Source organism: Puntigrus tetrazona, chromosome 2, assembly GCF_018831695.1.
Source record: "Puntigrus tetrazona isolate hp1 chromosome 2, ASM1883169v1, whole genome shotgun sequence".
NCBI classification, from domain to species: Eukaryota; Metazoa; Chordata; class Actinopteri; order Cypriniformes; family Cyprinidae; genus Puntigrus; species Puntigrus tetrazona.
In genome coordinates this window covers 15,172,902-15,193,296 of record NC_056700.1, presented here as the reverse complement: position 1 = coordinate 15,193,296, position 20,395 = coordinate 15,172,902, and the positions used below count along the sequence as shown (strand labels likewise).

General features: G+C 37.1%; 3 protein-coding genes and 1 non-coding gene across 12 annotated transcripts; all 4 read left to right on the top strand.

Moving 5' to 3' along the window:
- Positions 1-251: 251 nt before the first annotated feature.
- puf60a (poly-U binding splicing factor a) lies at positions 252-12,332 on the top strand. 9 transcript variants are annotated; one of them, XM_043258848.1, is made up of 14 exons: positions 252-378; positions 1,228-1,298; positions 2,332-2,440; positions 3,078-3,173; positions 3,991-4,080; positions 4,386-4,454; positions 4,701-4,862; positions 4,945-5,037; positions 5,125-5,338; positions 5,646-5,836; positions 6,150-6,206; positions 9,269-9,380; positions 10,793-11,040; positions 11,599-12,332. In XM_043258848.1, the coding sequence occupies exons 4-14, from the start codon at positions 3,093-3,095 to the stop codon at positions 11,896-11,898; spliced, it is 1,617 nt and encodes a 538-aa protein (XP_043114783.1). In that variant the 5' UTR covers positions 252-378; positions 1,228-1,298; positions 2,332-2,440; positions 3,078-3,092; the 3' UTR covers positions 11,899-12,332. The 9 variants fall into 9 exon arrangements, with proteins under 9 accessions (XP_043114783.1, XP_043114765.1, XP_043114793.1 ...); XM_043258858.1 differs by having other exon boundaries at positions 297-384; XM_043258830.1 differs by lacking the exon at positions 2,332-2,440.
- LOC122328939 lies at positions 4,504-4,641 on the top strand. Its single transcript, XR_006247858.1, has one exon. It is a non-coding gene; the product is annotated as a small nucleolar RNA SNORA57 (small nucleolar RNA).
- A 721-nt stretch (positions 12,333-13,053) lies between the features above and the next one.
- LOC122358923 (cystatin-like protein) lies at positions 13,054-14,255 on the top strand. Its single transcript, XM_043258908.1, has 4 exons — positions 13,054-13,275; positions 13,418-13,513; positions 13,612-13,680; positions 13,782-14,255. Exons 1-4 carry the CDS (start codon positions 13,102-13,104, stop codon positions 13,905-13,907), a joined length of 465 nt encoding a protein of 154 aa, XP_043114843.1. The 5' UTR covers positions 13,054-13,101; the 3' UTR covers positions 13,908-14,255.
- Positions 14,256-15,676: 1,421 nt separating this feature from the next.
- Positions 15,677-16,931, top strand: LOC122358915 (cystatin-like protein). The gene is made up of 4 exons (XM_043258896.1): positions 15,677-15,917; positions 16,050-16,145; positions 16,238-16,306; positions 16,411-16,931. The coding sequence occupies exons 1-4, from the start codon at positions 15,744-15,746 to the stop codon at positions 16,537-16,539; spliced, it is 468 nt and encodes a 155-aa protein (XP_043114831.1). The 5' UTR covers positions 15,677-15,743; the 3' UTR covers positions 16,540-16,931.
- Positions 16,932-20,395: the final 3,464 nt, after the last annotated feature.

Below are 20,395 nucleotides of genomic sequence, written 5' to 3'. Positions count from 1 at the left end.
TCTAAAAACGTACTTAAACCAATTAAAACAAATAATAAATGTAATAAAAATGTGAAAGCCCAGATTCTCGATGGACTTACGAGATATCGCTTAATTAGAAATTTTAATTCATCTTTTGCAATCGTCTTGATGACTACACATATCCAAAGAAAATTGGAAATTAAGTTTTATTGTGCTCTCTAACATACATCATTATTATTATTTTTTTGTTATTCAACGAGACTTGCGTTCCTCCAATCAAAGCCTGATGTGATACACTGCAGCTGCGCGCCTCTTACCTAACGATCTCGCTCTCCGTGTATCGCGAGATTTCATAGTCTTCCTCGCCGTGGACGATAGCGCTGGAAGGTGTACTCTATGGCGGTGGCTGTTTCAGCGGTAAATGTAATGTTTTGTTCAACTTTTCTCTTAATATAAATAAGGTAATATATCAAGTGCATATAGTAATGTTTTCGGACTGAGGTTTCATTTAAAAAGTTAGAAGAACAGGGGTATGGCTAACTAGCCTAGCGCACCGAGAGCGGGATTTTCCTCTTTGGCCTCCTGCTGCTGCTGCGTGTCTTTTCAAAACCACTGTGATTTAAATCATTCTCGACTGACCAAGTCATTTCTAACTGTTATGATTTGTTTATAATATATTGTATACATATGTAAATATAGACCAGTGGGTGTAATACTAAATTTGTAACCCGCTCACTAGCTTTCTTCATTCGTTACATGAGCTAGCGTGTTAACCCGTTCACATTGTCCTCCATGAGCTGAACCAACTTCGCTGTTGCACGGCCCGCAAGAAACTAAACCCTCCCTTTTAATATGTTTACGGTGTTGAGATTTGTTTACATACACTATTCGCTTTTGATAAAAAAAAAAGACATTGCAGCGGAACAATTCTTTTGAGTGTCTTATTGAGTATCGTTATGAGACCCAAGATTACATAAGGCCTAATGGCGGGTGAGAACGTATGGGATACATTAACTTCATTCAATGCAGCTTTCTTGAACAGCTAGTCAGTGTGTTTATTTGATGTTAAAAATAACTACATGATTTGCTTGTAGGAAATTGGAGCAGGTTGCTAAATTTTGTTAATTTAGAGTCCGTCGTTCTCCTGACTAGTCTGTTTACAGACATCTCAAACCCCATACTATTATTTAAAAAAAATGACCCTTTTAACTTAAGAAATGGACGCAGTGTACATGAGTTTACTGAAACCTCTCTCTTTCCTTATAGACTCTGTATTGAACTGTAAAAGCTCCCCATATATAATCTCACAAGACACCCCAGCGGAGAGCAGGTGCTAGGTAAGGGGCCTATCCACTGCTCACCCGAGACCTCTCTTGACGTGAAAGGGGTTTGCAAAGTATTTTGAATGTGTCTGAGTGCTTTTAAATTATTGAAATATTACACACCTTTGATAAACAACAATCAGGCAACCTCTAACCGTCCTTTCTGTGTTGTTCAAGTGTCATCAGTGTATTTATAATTGTTACAGCTTTTAGGGAATGGAAAATTAAGTTTTATTTGCATAGTCATTACAGCAAAAGACATTTTCATTGTTGTTGGTGGTCATTATTTGACATCCAGGCCCGTCACACTTTACTGGCAGCTTAAGTCCTGTTATTTTTGTAATATGCAAATATCTTTGCACTAATATTTGGAAATTTTGTTGTCTAATTAAAGGAAAAGTTAAGCTAAAATAACTAATTTACTCATACTGATGTTGTTCTAAACCTGTATGACTTGAAATGTGAAATGCCATAGGAGAAATTTTCATGGTTATTGTCGTTCCACATGTCCATACAAGACTCGTTTCACACTTTATTAAAGGATGAAAATATCAAAAGCAATAAGTGCATCTTATGCCTAATGTACATTGTCTGAAGCCAGATAAACCATTATTCATTGAAGGTCATCTGCAATTAGTCTAGAAAAATCATAAGGGTCTGGAACAACACAATTAAAGCCGTTTTGTTTCAATGTAAGCGTGAATTGTAATTAGTTGTTAGTTTTTGTCAACAAACTTTTCAGTATGGTTTGTTTCTAGTGTTTGTAGTTGTAGTGTGTCCCTGTTGTCATGCATTTACAACAATTATATAATTTTTTATAGTTATCCTTATTGTGAATGGGCCATAAGTCCCTTTAAGAATCATTGTCTTAGAACAACGTGTCCTAAATATCTTAGAGACAACCTTTTCACCCCCCCCTGGATTTGGATGTCAGTTATCTCAAATTGTTGTCTCTCTCTATCCAGTTCTATTGTTCTAAGTAGGTTTGTGTTTTTCTTTTCCTTTTTTCCTTTTTGTCATTTCTCTCTATGTGTCGTCTGTGCTGTAGAACATATCTCTTGACTGTACTATATTTCCAAAGCCAATGGCAGAACTTTTTGGGTTCAAACCTCCTTAAGGGGGGGCAGTGCACCACTCTGGAGTTCATTTGAACAAAGGTACTTAAGTTTTCTTTTGTGTAGTAATCAATAAGAGGGCTGACTTATCTTAACATATGCGCTCTAAGGGTATATGGTCCTTCAGAATCAAGTATCTCAGTGTTTCCACTGAGGTGAGAAGTCACCATGTGGTATGAATGCATGGTTCCCCGTTTACCGTATTGTGAGAAGCCTGTTAATTAAATGTATACAACTATCTCATTATCAGTGGCCTTTCAGTTAAGTGTAAAATGTTTTTAACAAAGCCCTACGCTAAACTGAAGGTGTCCCAACATGTGCTGAGATGTAGAAAGCTGTTTTAGAGCAAGCTCAAAATGATCTAGAATCATGTAGTCATTTAAATTAGTTTAGCCCTACTGCTTTAATATTTTATGCATTTGTAAAAAAAAAAAAAAAAAAATTGAAATGGTAAAAAAATCACACAAGATGCATAATTTATGCTATACTATGTTCAATAGAAGTATTGTCCAGATTTATTGTATGACTGATTTAATTTGAGTTTGCTCTTAAACTAGATGGGGTTTTAAAGCTGTAATTTGTCCAGTGTGTATTGCATTCCAGTGACTGTCTTGAGTAGATGTGCAGTTTCGCTGCAGCTCAATTCATCAGGTCTGACAGATGCCTGTGCTCTGTGCAGGGAGGCGAGGCTCTGATGATGGAGAATGGACAGAGCACGGCCTCGAAGCTCGGCCTGCCACCCCTCACCCCGGAACAGCAGGAAGCGCTACAGAAGGTGAGACTTCCCCCAGACACCTGAAGTTTAATCCAGTAGTTAAATCCAGTCGTTCATTGTACCAAAGTAAAAAATGAAAAAAACATTTTGTGTGGTAAATGTAACTTATTCTAAATCAGTATTACTAACTTCCACTGGCTTTTACTTAAATATGGATATTTGTGCTATTTGCCATCTAAATTTAAATTTCCAGGGCATTTTCTTCTTTTGATTTTATAAATCAATGATCCTAAACACATTAAATGTGAAGTTTTATCAATACATTTATTTAGAGTAAGACACTATCAATATCAAGAGGAAGGGACTTTTAGATGCGTTTACACTGCAGAATTACTGCATAAATTGATACTAATGTTTAAAAAAATTTAATATACAAATATAAAGTGTTGGTGAAAATGCAGTGACACGTGAAAATAAACTGCCACTACATTGGCAGCTTGTGGTAACTCTTAATTAGTAAGTAATTTGAATAATCCCAGTTCATTAAAATGACAGCAGCAAAACGCCTCTGTGGATTGCTTGAAGACGCACAATTGTTCTACTGTGATCTTTTGTTTGAACTATTTTATCAGTCAATATTTTCTGAAACCTAAATTGCTTTAACTACTTGATAAATGAGTTGTTGAATAAAATCAATGTAATTTGCAATTGTGCTGATGTTTGGGGAAACGGGGGGAGATTTTTTTTTTTTTTTTTTTTTAATCCACTTGTCCTGGGCACGTGGACAAAATTCAAGGATCTCAAGATCTGACCATTTGAATTGGTTTGGAGTTATTTTAGTGGATTTTCATTTAGTGTAATGTTCTCTCAATTGTAGGCAAAGAAGTATGCCATGGAACAAAGCATCAAGAGCGTCCTGGTCAAGCAGACCCTCGCCCATCAGCAGCAACAGCTTAGCAACCTTCAGGTAAAACTGCACCAGAACAGGGGATAGCTATAGTAGTGTTAAACTTAATTATGCAGAATATATGCTGATGTCCCTCACAGCTAAGCCCAATTATGTAGCAGTTCTGTAACTGTATGTTTTTTTTGTAGTAAAACTGTTTGACTGTTGTTGTTTGTGGTGTTTCTGACTGAAAAAAAAATCTAATCATGATTCCAATTATAATTGCATATCGTATTATGTTGTCTCAATTAACTTGCATCTGAAAGTGGAAAAAAAATCTGCATGACAGTGATGGACTTACCAAGTTGATTTATTTTTCCTGCTAGCTCCCTAATTCCCTTCAGATGGCCTCATTGACGATGGGCTTTGGAGATCCCCTCTCGCCACTACAGTCTGTAAGTCCAACACAGTTTCTTCCAGTAATCTCATTAACCTTTACCGAGTCCTCTCTTTGTTGACATTCATGTGGTTGTTCAGTACACATGTATGTAATGGGTGGGAGGTAAAGGCAATCCAGTGCTATGTCTTCGGTGCCAGCATGTTTATTGTCTGCTGGTTCTATCCTCAATCACTGGAACAACCCTATGAATGAGTATATGCTTGACATGGTCCCATCTGATCATCTGAATTACCCATTGCAGGTTGCAGCACAGAGGCAACGGGCACTAGCCATAATGTGCCGTGTTTATGTCGGGTCTATCTACTACGAGCTAGGAGAAGACACCATCAGACAGGCCTTTGCTCCTTTCGGTCCCATTAAAAGCATTGACATGTCTTGGGACTCAGTTACATTAAAACACAAGGTCAGAAGTGTGTTTTTCTTTTTAGAGCCATATTGTATTTTTCCTTAGTTTCTTAACTTACATTGAGGTACTCTTTCTTCAGGGTTTTGCATTTGTAGAATATGAAGTACCGGAAGCGGCACAACTCGCTTTAGAACAGATGAACTCCGTAATGTTGGGCGGTAGAAACATTAAAGTGAGTACACCGTAAATATACTTGTGATAGTTGGTTTTCTAAATCTTGTACCTTTAATAATGTCATGACTTATTTGAACACTTGCAGGTGGGGCGACCGAGCAACATTGGTCAGGCTCAACCCATCATAGACCAGCTAGCCGAAGAAGCGCGTGCCTTCAACCGGATTTACGTGGCGTCCGTGCATCCCGATTTGTCCGACGACGACATCAAGAGTGTGTTCGAGGCTTTCGGAAGAATCAAGTCATGCACCCTGGCGCGGGACCCCACGACGGGAAAGCACAAAGGCTATGGCTTCATAGGTAAGCGGGCGGCTGCTACACCCATTCGGTTGCATATAAATGTATCTGACTGAGAGCAGTCAGTCATGGTAGAATGCTGTTCTCTACATGTCTCACAGGGGATAGAGAAGGGTGGGGGCAGGTTCCTCACATGCTTTCATAGTAAGTTTTTATTTCTGTTGTCGTTGTTTTCTTAGGCTCTGTTACGGACTTTTGTGCCATAAGTGCCCGCTGGTAATTACACAGTAACTGTCTCAGAGCTCTGGTAGATTAATGCTGAGTCCTATTAGAAGCTGTTGAGTCTTAGTCCTCCTTGTTTCCCCTGTAGAATATGATAAGGCCCAGTCTGCGCAGGATGCCGTGTCCTCCATGAACCTTTTCGACTTGGGCGGCCAGTACCTGCGAGTGGGCAAAGCAGTCACACCTCCCATGCCTCTTCTGACACCAGCGACACCGGGCGGCCTTCCTCCCGCCGCTGCCGTAGCGGCTGCAGCCGCCACCGCCAAAATCACAGCACAGGTGAGCATTCACACACCTCGATTATCTATTGTTAGTCAGGGAGAGAGAGTGAGTGAGTGCGTGCGTGTGTGTGTGTGTGCGCGTGTGAGCAGCTGCTTCCTTTGGCATTTAAAAGCCTTCCTTTTGTAAAGTAAGGCAGCGTGATTTTTAATTCGCTTAGCAGGCTAGAGCAGACACTTGGTGCTGTATGTGAGGGCTTGAGTCAGTTTAGGCATTGACTGGCATGAAGACTCAGTTATGACACAGCATTACTTATTTGAGACAGAGCTTTTACATGCAGAAAGATAACATAGCGTGTAAACTCCAAAAACAGATGGCATGGAATCTGTCCCAGCCGGAGAATCGGACAGAAGACTTCCTCAACTGTCTGGTAAATCCTTCAGGAAATTCTGTTCAAAGCACGCTGGTGCCTTTTTGTTTTGTGTAGAATATGAGTGTGGGGAGAGTCTTGTCTTCAGGACTTCCCAGTTACAGTGATGCTCATTGCTCTATAGTGTGCTAGGTAGAGAATGTTTACTAGACAGGCCATATACTTGAAAGCTGAGCCGTTTTAGTTGCAGGTGACTTTAAGTAGCACCTCTGACAAAAAATTTTTTTTTAGCTACATTATGCCTCATATCTGTAATTTGGGTTTTGTCCCACAAAATGATGAATATATAATTCTGGATGTCCTCATAAGCTCTTAAGGCTTTTCACGATAGTTCTTTTTTAAAGGGTGTGCCTTTTTTAGTATTTTAAATCTGGGATACTTTTTTGGCTTTTACTATTGTGGGTTACTTCTATTTTAGTGAATTTTATTAAATCTATGCTACAGCATAGATCATGCTAAAATTGCCATATTATATGCTACTAAATATATATTGTAAATTTGTATGATCAGTGATGTAATTGTCCTGTGTTGTCTCATGCTTGTCGTTCATAGGTTAAATTAAGCAAATTAATGCATAATTTCATAATTTTTGTAGCTGTGTCTATTGTATAGTTAATAATTTATAAAGATTTCTAATGATCCGTTTAGCTTGTTTTGTCATGTTCTTGACCTTTATTTCAGGTCTTGGGCCTAGTTGCATGAAAAGCCTGAATTGTTTAGGTTCACAAACACTATCAGAGCAGACACTTTAAACAACTTTACCTTTAGCTGTTAGCGTTTTGACTGATTTAATATGCATTAATGTTCCGTTTTTGTAGGATTTTTTTGTTAAAATGCATGCAGCCATGATTAAATACTGTAAAATAATTAATTTATATTTTACAATACACAATATAATTGATCTAAAATTCACAATTTAAATGAGATGCACTGAAATAAAATTTTGGCCAAAACCGAACAAAATGAAACTGAATACTGCAGTTTTTTGCATTTTTCACTGCATAGTTAGCCTTTTTTTTCCACAGTTGCGTAAAGCTTGCTTTTTACAGTTTTATCTAGCTTCTCAGAGTCGGTCAATTACAACTTTTGATTCTCATGTATATATGCCCATCGACCTGCATTATAAAAACACTGTTTCAGTGCAGATTTGGATTTTGGCTAAAGAGCAATTAGTGCAGCACTGTTTGAATACGTTAAATCCGTGTGTTTTAAGAAACAGACACTTTTAAATACTTTCAAACTGCCAATGTTTGCTGCATTAATGTATGCCTCCATTTGATCATGTCGTGTGACACAACACAATTGGTCTTTTCGTTCCTTTTTTTTCCCGCTTATTTTAGTTTACAACTTCAGTTGCTCAACATTCAGTGCATCCCTAATTTTAAACCATTTTTTTGTTAATCTGTTTTAAAACGTAGTTCTGTGTGTTAGCATTGCTGAATTTTTAGCAGCGGTTACTTCGGTTTTCATTGTCACACAATGAATTACTGATTTTCATCTAACACTACAGTTTGAAGACTTGTAGTTTTTTTTTAATTAACAGAATCTTTTCTTCAGAAATTATATACGTTTTAAAATGTATTGCCATAATTTGATTGCACAAGTGGTTTAGGGACAGCTGAGAATGTAGCACAAGAACACCCATGTTGACTGAGTATAATCTTTTCTACTGTGAAGACTTTTAAGAGTTCTCTCAGAGATGGTATAGTACAGATATTTTATCGCTTAATACAAAATATTTTTTTAAAAAGGATTTTCAATGCTCATTTTGGGTTATTTTCTCAAATGACAACTGCTGCTCTTTATCCAGACATTAAAGTTTACTGATAAGAACATTTAAATAGAATGGATGTTTGTCTGTGACCCATTAAAATTATTTAATATATACAGACACACACATCCCACAAAGCACCACAAAACTAGGGAGCATCAGTGCTCCCTGAACAAAAATAACATAACTTTTCTGAAGCATGAAACAAACCTTATGAGGCAACTTAAATCTTCTATCACCTGTAATTATATTTAATATTTTGACAAACACATGACTAGACAGGTAATGAACACACATAATTATTTAGAATTAATGTCTGGTTATAAAAACATATAACGGAAAGATGTTTAGAGAATAAAAAATAGAAAAATTACGTAGGTCATGCCTGTTGTTTATTAATTTCAGTCATGGCATTCTACAATATTGCCGTTGTATGTAATCATGTCACTGGAATTCTAGTGATCACTGTCCCAATGTGCAGTGTGTGTACACAATCTTCTGATTCATGAGCTAGGCATCCGATTGAGTGACAGCGTTTTAGAAATAAGCATAAGCATGCTTTTTGGCTAAAGTCCATTCGAGATTCAAATAAAAAGCACTGGATTCACTTTTTGATAACCATGTTGAGAATAGGGCTGGAACAACGCAAAACCATTTCTGAGATGTTCAGAATCCTTTGCGCTTCCTCTGGTATCAATTATGAGCCTATTTTGACAGCAGAGGGCGCTCCACTCTAGTTTTTATCCTCACATTCAAAGGCTCATGAAGAAAAGCGCTGGTGGGTTCAGCTGAGTCACGTCATTTCACCTTTAGCTCAGAATGCTTTTATGACTCAAGGTTAACGTGAACACAGTTCAATGTGAACACCTTTGTAATTCGCATCAACCTTTGTTAATCTTGTGTCAGGATTTGGAAACGAGCAGAGCACAGCCGTTTCTAAAGCGTGCAGCGCCATCTGCTGTTCAAATCTAAGCTCCGAATCGATTCCAGAGAAAACGCGGTACAGAAAATCTCGAAATAAATGCTGAATCTTTTCTCAGTTACCGATACAGCGTCCCAGCCCATCATCTTATACATTAACTGCCAATATACGCGTTCCTATTTTCAATAGTCCACAAGCTCATACTTTCAATTTTTATGCAGCTGGCCCAAGGCTTGTCTGTGTGTGCGAAGGTCTGTCTGTCTCATGTCCTGTCCCGTGTCGTGCTTGTCCACTCGTGTTGGTGTTATGTGTGCTTTTAACGGGCGCTGTCCAGGCGGTGTTCCTATATGTCCCACTCTGTTCTTCCAGGAAGCGGTAGCGGGAGCATCTATTCTGGGGGCAATGACCGCGGGAACAGGCCTGAACCTGCCTCAGCTCCCACAGGCCGTCATGGCAGCTCAGGCCCCAGGGGTCATTACAGGTAGGTGCATTCAGAAATAGCTTGTGACTTCATTATTATTTTGTCAGTAGTGTGGCCCTCTACAAAGTGTTTTCACTGTTGTGCCTTAACCGTGTGGTATGTCTTCAGTATTTTTGTTCTGCATGTGGTTGACTTGTGTTGTATAAGAGTGGGAGCCCTTCAATTGGGTGTAATTTGCATGAATGGTAGCATTTCATTTGGTGTTTTTGAAAACAGGATTGTTAGGAACATTTACAGGAGTCCAATTGAAAAATAATTACAAACACATGCCTGATTTTTTTTTTTTAAGCCCTTATTCCGCAGGCATGACCTCCCTCACAATACTTAGGGCTACACAGTGTAGGTCAGATCACTAACTTTAAGTGGTTGTTTTACTTCTAAACATTGTCCATGATCTCTCATTTCCACATTAGCTTAAATATGCACAATCTCTTTCTCCCTCAGGTTTCTGTTGTCCTACACAGTACTCAGTTTAACGTGGCCTGTCGTGGGACGTGTCCACTAATAGATTTCTCTTTTATTTTCTCTTCTCTCCTTGTCTCTCTCTCTTTCTCCTTTTTTTTCTCTCCTTTCTTCCCCTCCCTGTCTTTATTCTCCACATTCGCCATGACCCTTCCCCTTTGCTGCACACTGATCAACCAAGTTTGAAGAGGACTGTTTCTAACCCTTCCCCTCATAAACAAATCTCTCATTCCTATTGGCCAGTGAGTCTCTCAGATCCTGTGTGGTTTTTTTTTTTTTTTTTGATTGTTTGTTTTTTGGTTTGGTTTTTGTGGAATTGATCTTGAAGGCAAGCCCAGAGAAAACAGCGGTTGCGTCGAAGAGGGGAAAAGTGACCCCATTTTCTTATGTTTTTATTAAATGCTCAACATTATAATCACAGAGGCGCGAAGCAAACAGGTATAGAGGAAGAATGTTGAAGCACTGCCAGAACTGTCAATTTGTTTTGTTGTTTTTAAATGAATGATTTCTGTTAAACTGAGTTTTCTGTTAGGAATGTTTTTTTAAAAAATTCATTATTCAGTAAAAAAATGCACTCCTTGGTGCTGTAATCCATTTTTATTCACAGAATTGAATGGTCTGTTGATTTTCAAGTTTGTCCCACTGACCAAATATAATCCAGTCACCACATTTAACGTCTTACTGGAGGGGAAGAGCACTTAAATGCTAATTTTCTATATTGTTAATTAAGACCTCATCCTTGTGGATCACTCAAAACCTACTATATACTGAATTTATCCCAATGAATTCTATTTACAAAAAGAGATTTAGGGGTTTTTTTAGAAATCGTTCGTAAGGCTGTAGTTTGGCAAAATGCCTATTTCGCTCACATAGAGAAATTTTTCAAAGGTGTCTAGCAGAAATTGATGTCAGACCACAGTTAATACACTGCCTCCTGTGTTTCTGTGCAGGGGTGACACCAGCACGGCCCACGCTTCCTGTTGTGCCTCAGGTGGGTCTTGTGAACCCTGTGTTGGCCTCACCGCCGTCACTGTCAGCCGCTGTGGCTGCAGCCCAGGAGGCGAAGAAGGAAAAAGAAGAGGAAGAATCTGCTCAAGACGGCACGGGTCAGGAAATGCTCAGTGAACAGGAGCACATGAGCATCTCTGGTAGCAGCGCCAGACATATGGTCATGCAGAAACTGTTGAGGAAACAAGAGGTTAGTTCTCAGTTAATTCAAATAACAGGGCTCTACACCTTTCGGAAACATAAACGGCAGTAATGAACCTTAATGAGGCATTGACTCCTTAAATGGATTCGGAGGAGGAATGAATGCATTTAAATTCATAATGATGTTGATGGCAATGAAATTCATTACATTAAAACTGCCAGTAGTTAGCAGCATGTCATTTGTCTACAGAATCATTGATTTAATGGATTAGTTTAAAAGGCTGAATCATTCAGGTGACTCTGAATGGGTCATTGGATCTTTGGCCTACTAGATTATTGTTAGTGAGTGCAATGAACCAGTTTTTGTTATAATCACTGAAGTTGTCTACACTGAGCAATGAATCTTTTACACCGTAATGACAATAATAAGAGGATTTGCAAGCGTAAAGAGTTCGGTTCTTTAGATTAACCAATGCGTTCAATAAATTCTTTTTTAAATTAGAAACTTGTTGAAACATTGTATTTTAATTATAATCATCCCTTAGAATAAAAGTATTTATATTGTTCTTGTGACATTGAAACACTTTTCTGGATGCTCTTTCCACAGTCGACGGTTATGGTGCTCAGGAACATGGTTGGACCTGAGGACATAGATGATGATCTGGAAGGAGAAGTAACGGAGGAATGTGGGAAGTTTGGAGCCGTTAACAGAGTGATCATCTATCAGGAGAAGCAGGGAGAGGAGGAGGATGCTGAAGTTATTGTCAAGATCTTTGTGGAGTTTTCAGCGGCGTCAGAGATGAACAAGGCCATTCAGGCACTCAACAACCGCTGGTTTGGAGGTCGTAAGGTCATCGCTGAGGTGTACGATCAGGAACGGTTTGACAACAGTGACCTCTCTGCATAGACTGTCAAAAATACACCCTGCCATTCATAACCTTCTCTTCTCTCTACATCTCTCTCTTTCGTCTTTCTCACTTACACAGATGCAGCCACCAGCCACTCTTCCCAGTGGTATTGGCTTCTCTTTATAACTTGTAATTATTTTTTATCGATGTTGATATTAATATTATTAATGATCCCTTCTTGGGACAGAGGCAAGGATACGCTCATTTTTTTTTGTTTTTTTATTGTTGCTATATGTTAATGTGAACGACTGGATGCCCCTCTCCTTCCCTCCTTTTTTGGGTCATTTGTTTACTTCCCATTCCATCAATCAGATGATCTTCAAATTCGGTTGCTTTGTCATTTCCCCCCCTCTTATTGTTTGAAATATTGTCATTTAGTCTGTTATGATGCTCTTGGTTTCAAATGTCAGAACAATAAATTCTTCAAATATGACTGTTTCAATCGGTTTGTCTTTATTAAATTGTATAAAAGCCTGTAATGAAATACATCGGAACATACATTGTCTTTGGTTTAGAATTGCAACGGGCACTAGACTCTGTTAAAATGTAGTAAAGTGAAATAAAGAGTAAATGGTGGATACAAATGCAGCCACGAGTCAAGGGTAATATTTGCATATGTTGCTCTGAGTTCAAATCAAACATTGAATGCTTTATCGGCATATGTGTAAACTTTGCACTTGTACTCTTACAAGCAGATGGTAACCATGAGCATCAAATAAATCTCAAGTCCATGCTGCTTTTTTCAAATTACAGAATAATATCGCTCGTATTGTACAACCACACTGATCATGCAGCCTTTTCTGGATAATATTTCTGAATACTGTCCTTTTTAAACCGAAGTAGCTTATTTGGGGAACTGTTTTCTGTCCCAAATCGTATTTGCAATGCTAGTTTTTTTTTCTTCAGTTTTTCTTACCAAAAGTGTTTATAAATTGTCTTATTAAAGTGGTTAAATACAGCTCAGGCATTTTAATGTGTTAACACGTGTTCTTTTCAACTTTTTTTTTCTTCCAAAATATCTTTTAAACGATTTAAATTTCCTTTATAAAACCAACACAAACCCTCTTGTTTTCATGATCTCAGGGGAGGGCCGCTGCTTACAGAGCAGACCAATCACAGCTGCTGTGAACTGTGTAGACGTGATTCATAACTGATTCTAAAACAGATCAGAAAACAGCACAGCTCTTCAGTCGCTGGTCAAGATGAGAGGCATGCTGTTCTTGTTTAGTGTTCTGTTCCTGCTGGAGCTCACAAAGGGACAGAAATATGAGGATTTAAACGAACTTGAGAGAGGCATTGTTGACGAGGCGATAAAAAAAGCCAATGAGGATTACGGAAAAGACAAACACCTTGACTTTTACACCATTGAGAAAACAGTAAGTTATTTCAAACACAAGTTGTAATTTGTTGGTTTGTTTTTCTGTGCATGTGCCTTAAAATACATCATATGTTTAAGCTTTTATGTTTTAGCATTTTTATGCTAGTTACATGTACCTGTGTCTTTCCTCTTTATGACAGACGAAGAGTGTAGTGAATGTGATCCTCAGACCCACCTTATGTGCCAAAAAAACACCAAGTGTCCATCGGGAAGAATGTAAAATCCACAATAAGGCAGTAAGTATTTAATATCAGAGAATAACTGTCTAAATTCCTGCTGAAGTCACTGTATTAAAACTTTACAGTTTCACACATTTCTGTGGTATTTTTCTTAGCCCCAGGTCTCCTGTATTCATTGTAATGGAAGCATGAAACCATGTTTACTTCTCAGACAAAAAGAAGAGGTAAATCACAGATTACTACAGTAGTCCGTGGGGACAAAAAACACCATCATGATCCATCCTAGAGATATTCCTGCACTAAAAGGTTCTTTCTTGTCTTCCAGATAGAAAAAAAGATGAATGAATGTCAGAGTTCCCAGTCGGTAAATAAGCATTATCATGGCTCAGCAAATATAATGTTCCAAACAGGAGATGGACAGCAACTAACTGGATGTCTTGGATGCATCTGAGATGTAAAAAGGATCAAGACCATTTGCTACTGGCTATTTGAAAGATGCAAATATTAAAGAAATGTAACGCGTGAAGGAATGATTTATATTAATCGTTTAAAATTAATCGCAACTGACATTTCAGTACTTGCATGCTAAGATTCATATACTTACAACATGTACTGAATGTCCTAGACACTTGTGTTAATGTGTTTAAATATCAAGTGTAATTAAATGATGTGGCTAGATGTCTGTCTAAGAAAAACCATAACAAAGCATGACCTGAGTAACGAGCAAACATAAGAACCAATGGATGTATATCGTTGTGCTGAAGTCCTCCTGGCTGTGATTAAAGCATATCTAAAAGCATAGCATGGAGTCTTTCTTGCTCCTGCTAAGGGGAATACAGCAGGTATTAGTCAAATATTGTATAAAATATCTGTTCCTTTCAAAATGTTTGTATAAAGTGTTTTGAATTATCACTATTCCTTATTTTGTTAGATTTGTTAATTATCAAAACCAAAAATGCCCCTTTTCCGACAAGATTTTGATGTTTGACTGTAATCATGTAAAACATGATACTTGTCTACACAAAAATATCTAAACCTTGACAAAAAAAAAAGCATAAGTTTTTTTTATCCAGACAGCCCAAAAAATGGATTTTAAACGCCTTCACTCTGTTTAAGTGTGAAATATTGCATTTATTAAAAAGTGGTAGAGAAATAAAACTAGAATAGTACAATAATTTTCTTGGAGAAAAAAAACAATACATTTCAAGGCTTCGGTCACTTTAGACTCCTAAAGAATTTTTGTATTCTGAATATAACAATAATCCATGAGTTGAGTAACAAGCTGAAGTAATCAAAAACACTTTTTTTGCCAGTAATAAAGGGGGTGGTTTACTGAATTGCCTGTGTGAGGAGTCTATTATTTTAGACAAAAATGATATAATGAATCACGTCATCTTTGCCATGCACCTATGCTACATATATATATTTTTTGTGAGGATTTTCTGAATGGTATGATGTCCTCCTGTGATTAAAGCATGTTCAAAGGCATTGTTAGAGTCTGGTTTCTACCGCAGGTGTAGTAAAACACTAGATCTCAATTCCGAGTAATAGCATTTATTTTGAGTTGGCAAAAATGACTTTTTCGATCTCCTCTTAAACCAGCCGACAGGTTCTCACAATTCCTTTTTATTTCATGTATCCTTTATAGACACTAATGCCAAAAAATATCAAAAGAATTTTAGACAGATGATTTAGAAGATGTAAACCAATTCATTTTGTGCATTTTGAGACAAAATAAAGGCACTGATATATTTTAAGATAAGTTTGAGAAAGATTCTTTTAGTTAAATAAGCTCAGACTTAAACCTTTTCTGTGAAACCGAGGATCCTTTCTAACCATTTGATGAATCTAGATGATACATACAAAATTTGGCATTAATTGGATAAATATTGTTTAAAATATCTTGCTTTTAAATGTCAAAACATTCAATTGTCACTTAGGTCAATTTCAGTCTCTTTCTCTTTAGGAAATTGTAGAACTGAAATACACTTGTGCAGTAGTTCGTTTGTGATTATTGTCCTCTGTTTAAAAGTTTAACAGGCGCTAGATTTGTGGTAAATATGTAGTGAAAAAAGATGGTATAAACAGTGGATTCAAATGCAGCCACAAGCCAAGGGTAATATTTGCACAAGATGCCAAAATATGTTTTGCATTTTTCATGATCTCAGGGGAGGGCCGCTGCTTACAGAGCAGACCAATCACAGCTGCTGTGAACTGTGTAGACGTGATTCATAACTGATTCTAAAACAGATCAGAAAACAGCACAGCTCTTCAGTCGCTGGTCAAGATGAGAGGCATGCTGTTCTTGTTTAGTGTTCTGTTCCTGCTGGAGCTCACAAAGGGACAGAAATATGAGGATTTAAACGAACGTGAGAGAGGCATTGTTGACGAGGCGATAAAAAAAGCCAATGATGTTTACGGAAAAGACAAACACCTTGACTTTTACACCATTATCCAAAGAGTAAGTATTTCATTCACAAGATGAAATGTGTTGGTTTGTTTGTTTTCTGTGCATGTGCCTTAAAATACATCAAATCTTTGAGCTTTTATGTTTATGTAGCATTTTTACCTGTGTCTTTCCCCTTTATGACAGACGAAGAGTGTAATGAATGTGATCCTCAGACCCACCTCATGTGCCAAAAAAACACCAAGTGTCCATCGGGAAGAATGTAAAATCCACAATAAGGCAGTAAGTATTTAATATCAGAGAATAATAGTGCCTGCTGAAGTCACTGTATTAAAACTTTACAGTTTCACACATTTCTGTGGTATTTTTCTTAGCCCCAGGTCTCCTGTATTCATTGTAATGGAAGCATGAAACCATGTTTACTTCTCAGACAAAAAGAAGAGGTAAATCACAGATTACTACAGTAGTCCGTGGGGACAAAAAACACCATCATGATCCATCCTAGAGATATTCCTGCACTAAAAGGTTCTTATTCTTCTCATTGCAGATAAAAATAAGATTGAATGAATGTCAGAATCCCCCGTTAGTGAACGGTCACATTCCTGGAGCTTCGCATGTATTGTACCAAAAAAGAGAAAAAAACCAGCAAGAAATTGGTTGTTCTGGATGCGTCTGAGACGTAAAAAGGATCAAGAACATTTGCAACTGCGTTGGCTAGACATCTGCTTGAATATATATGTGTGTGTGTGTGTGTGTGTGTGTGTGTGTGTGTGTGTGATATATATATATATATATATATATATATATATATATATATATATATATATATATATATATATATATATATATATATATATATATATATATATATATATGAAAAAACATAACTCACAACTTAAGCAATTTGATTAACAAGCTGAAATAATAATAATTTGCTTTGTAGAGTAACTAGAGTTATGCCATCTTGGCACCTGTGCTATATAAACTGTTGTGATCGTTTTGTTGTGAGGATTATGAGTGATTGGTTTGGTTTGGTTTGAGGCAGTGATTAAAGCATATCTGAAAGCATTGTCTGGAGTCTGTCTTCTTTTCGTATGGGTGTACTGAAACACCAGAGATCTCTGTCCTGAGTGATAGTGTTCATCAGGGGCAAGGCTCTTGGCGTTGGGTAACAGTAATTCTTAACTCTAACTTACATGTCTTATATGCAAAAGTTTAAGTACGAAGCAAACTATAGTTTTGGTCAAAATATTTATACATGAAAATATGTTTTTCTTAATAAAGTTTTCTTATAAAGTACTTAAACCATAAAAGATCAGTGTGGAAGTGGCTAATAATGAAATTATCATAGGACCCCCTGAAAGGTGGAAATGGTGTTGTTACGAATCTCACCATGTTACACCTGGTCTCACTTACTACTGATTGGCTGCAAGTTTGTTTCGCTACTCAGTCGGACAAAAACGCAGGGGTTGCGTTTCAGTGTAAAAAGATGTGAAGTACGGAAAGATCTGAAATCTGTCCTGAGACATCGCTGATCGGAGCCAATTTCTGATTGTTCTGTCCTGACATTTTATCCCACCTGTAAAATTTAGGGGTTTACGGCACGTCAATATTGCATATTTTTTGATGAACAATATTTAATGTATCTGCATCTGTCAAAGTTAGAGGCCTCCACGCTTTTTTTATTGTGGGTTTATTTTTAAAAAATTGCGAGTTGTGAGAGATGTTTTTTTAACATTAATTACAAATAATAATTTAGCCTTAATGTACTATTAATGCAAATTAAATGAGACAATGTGAAAATATTTTTGCACTTATAGCTCTGACAAAACTGGTTGGCTATGGTCCTGCGGGGCACTGCCAAAATTGTTGTATTTGGAAGAAAATTAATCAGAATAATAAGTCAGAAAACCTAGACCAATACAAGAAGACGTACAGAATACCTAGACCAGCACGTTTTGACAGGACCTGCAAATTACCACAATAAATAAATAACCAGGTGTTTACCTTGTGGTGGAGGAGGTCCAAACTCCACCACTGAGTCGCTGTCACTGGAAGCCTGCACAAACTTTTACAATTCTCTGAAAACTGTTACCCCCTCAAAATCTTCCAAAGTAGAGATATGGTGCCAGAATTTATTAACATCTATTGACTTTGTGTCTTCATTAAGGCCATGAGTGGCAGTCGCCTTTACTGTTCATCAGTGGCTTGGAAAGCCTCTGTGTCTGTTACTTTTCTGTCAATCAACTGTGACAATGTTGCATGAAGAGAAGCAAAAGATGGATGCTCTGCTAATGCCTTGGCTTTGGTTGTGCTGGCAAGGGAGAAGCACATGATTTGGGTCAAGAGGGCATCGTCAAAGTCAAACTGTTTCTTGATTTCTCCACAGAAAATTATGACAGCACACATGAAAATCTGACAGGACGGCTACTGAAATCTGAGCATGCTGGGTATTTCACTGGGCAGACATGTTTAACAACTTTGCTCAGTGACAGCCATCTAGCCAGAGCCTTCAGTAGTTTGTGGAGTTTAACATGGCAGTATTTCCACCTGCACTGTTTCCAGAAACGGGTCTGAAAGAAAAAAAAATAAAGACACAAAGCATTTTCACATTTCTGGTGTTGACCGTCAATTAAAATGCTGATTTTTTTTCCTTTTCAGGATTTCAATTAGACTCAAAAAAGCAAAAGTAACAGTCGGCAATGACATGCTTGGCTATTGCAGTTGTCTTTGTGTGACCGAGGATCATGTGCCTAGCTGTTTTTGAATTTTAAAATGTATCTTTCAAGACCCCTTTCAAGAGGTCCTCAATGCTATGTTATGCTCTGCAATGAACATTTTTCACTGCTGTCTCAAGCTGTTCATTCTCCGACTGTTTCTGTAGTAATTTGGCTATGGACCTTTGAGCTGGTGCTAGATTTTTCTTTTAGGATGCTCCTAGAACAAAATATGTTTCTAGTTCCTGTCGTGTAAACACGGAAAAAAGGAACTTCTGCCAATGATTCTAGGAACTGATTCCCCCGGTGCAAAAGCGCCTTAAGATAACTCATGACTTAACTCAATATATCTTAAGACAATTGTGTGGAATTACAATGAATTTGGGTGACCGAGTTAAATGAAAACTTTTGAACAGACACATAAGAGACATTTCACAGTAATTGTAATTTTTAGTACAGATAAAAGACAAATAATTATTTGCTATTACTTTATACAGCACTTTCTTTATTAATTAGGGGAAATGACTACTGTCTTATGCATGCATGTTGGAATGAAGAAATGACTGCTCTTATCTGCAATAAAAGAAGTTACTTTTTTAAAATGGGGAACTACTGGTGTAAACCAGACAAGACTTTTGAAGTTAAGAGACCACTGAAAGAGAAAGTTAAAAAGTGAAAACTAAACAAAGAGCTGGTTGCTGATTGCACAATTGTGGACAGAATTGACAAAGGATCAAGTGCGGTTTTCATATTCTATCTGTGACCAGGCGGCTTCTGGAACAGAATTAGGAGCAAATACAATGGAGTGGAAAAGAAGCAGAAACACTGCACCAGAGAGAAGAGAAAGTCTGCTCCCTTCTGAAAGAGGAAGTTTATGCTGCTTAGGGGTCATGAAGACAGACTGATTCAAAGCAGAAAAAGGTGAAACTTTCACAACTTTTCACTTTTTTTATATTAATAATTTTCAATTAATTATAACCAACATTTTCTTTCTTGCAGATTGGTATGAGGTCAGCCTGGCCTGCAACACTAGAGCTGTTTGTTTATATATTTTTAAAATATTATTAGCAGAAAGCGTATTGTGAAGTTGTCCTTGAAGTTTCTAACAATACAAATCATGATTTTTGACACCTTTTGGTGTAACTTCTGAACTAAAAACTGCTGTGTATATGTGTAAATATGTGTAAACAGTACGTTTTGCCAGTTTAATTGTTAGAAGTCGACTGTTAGCATTAGGCGTACCTTGTTTTCATGACCTCACTGTCCTGCCTATAAAAATAGTCTTATAATTCACATTAAAATAAAGTAAATAAAGGTTCCTGCTTAAATGTTAGTACAGTTTGCAGTCTTGCATTTCTTGAGAATTACAAACTTTAGACAACGGGGAAAGTCATCTTATTTTTTAATTAAACAAATCTGAGGAAATTTCAAATATTGCACCTGATTATTTGAGCAAAATCAGTAAAATACTAAAAGGAAGCAAACATATTAACAGTGAATGACGTCATATCTGATAAAAAGGTATTATTTATTTATTTAGATTCTTGCAGTTTTTGTGAATTACTTTTACCATTAAAACACAAACACACACAGAGATAGATAGATAGATAGATAGATAGATAGATAGATAGATAGATAGATAGATAGATAGATAGATAGATAGATAGAAAATACCTTGCCTTAACTGTGTGGTAAAATATAGGAATAAATTAATTTAAAATAATGAATTAAAACGTTGAAAGGCAGTATTTGACGTTTATATTGTTTAATGAATTCAATACGTCAACAATATTTTGTTATTTTAAATTTCCATTA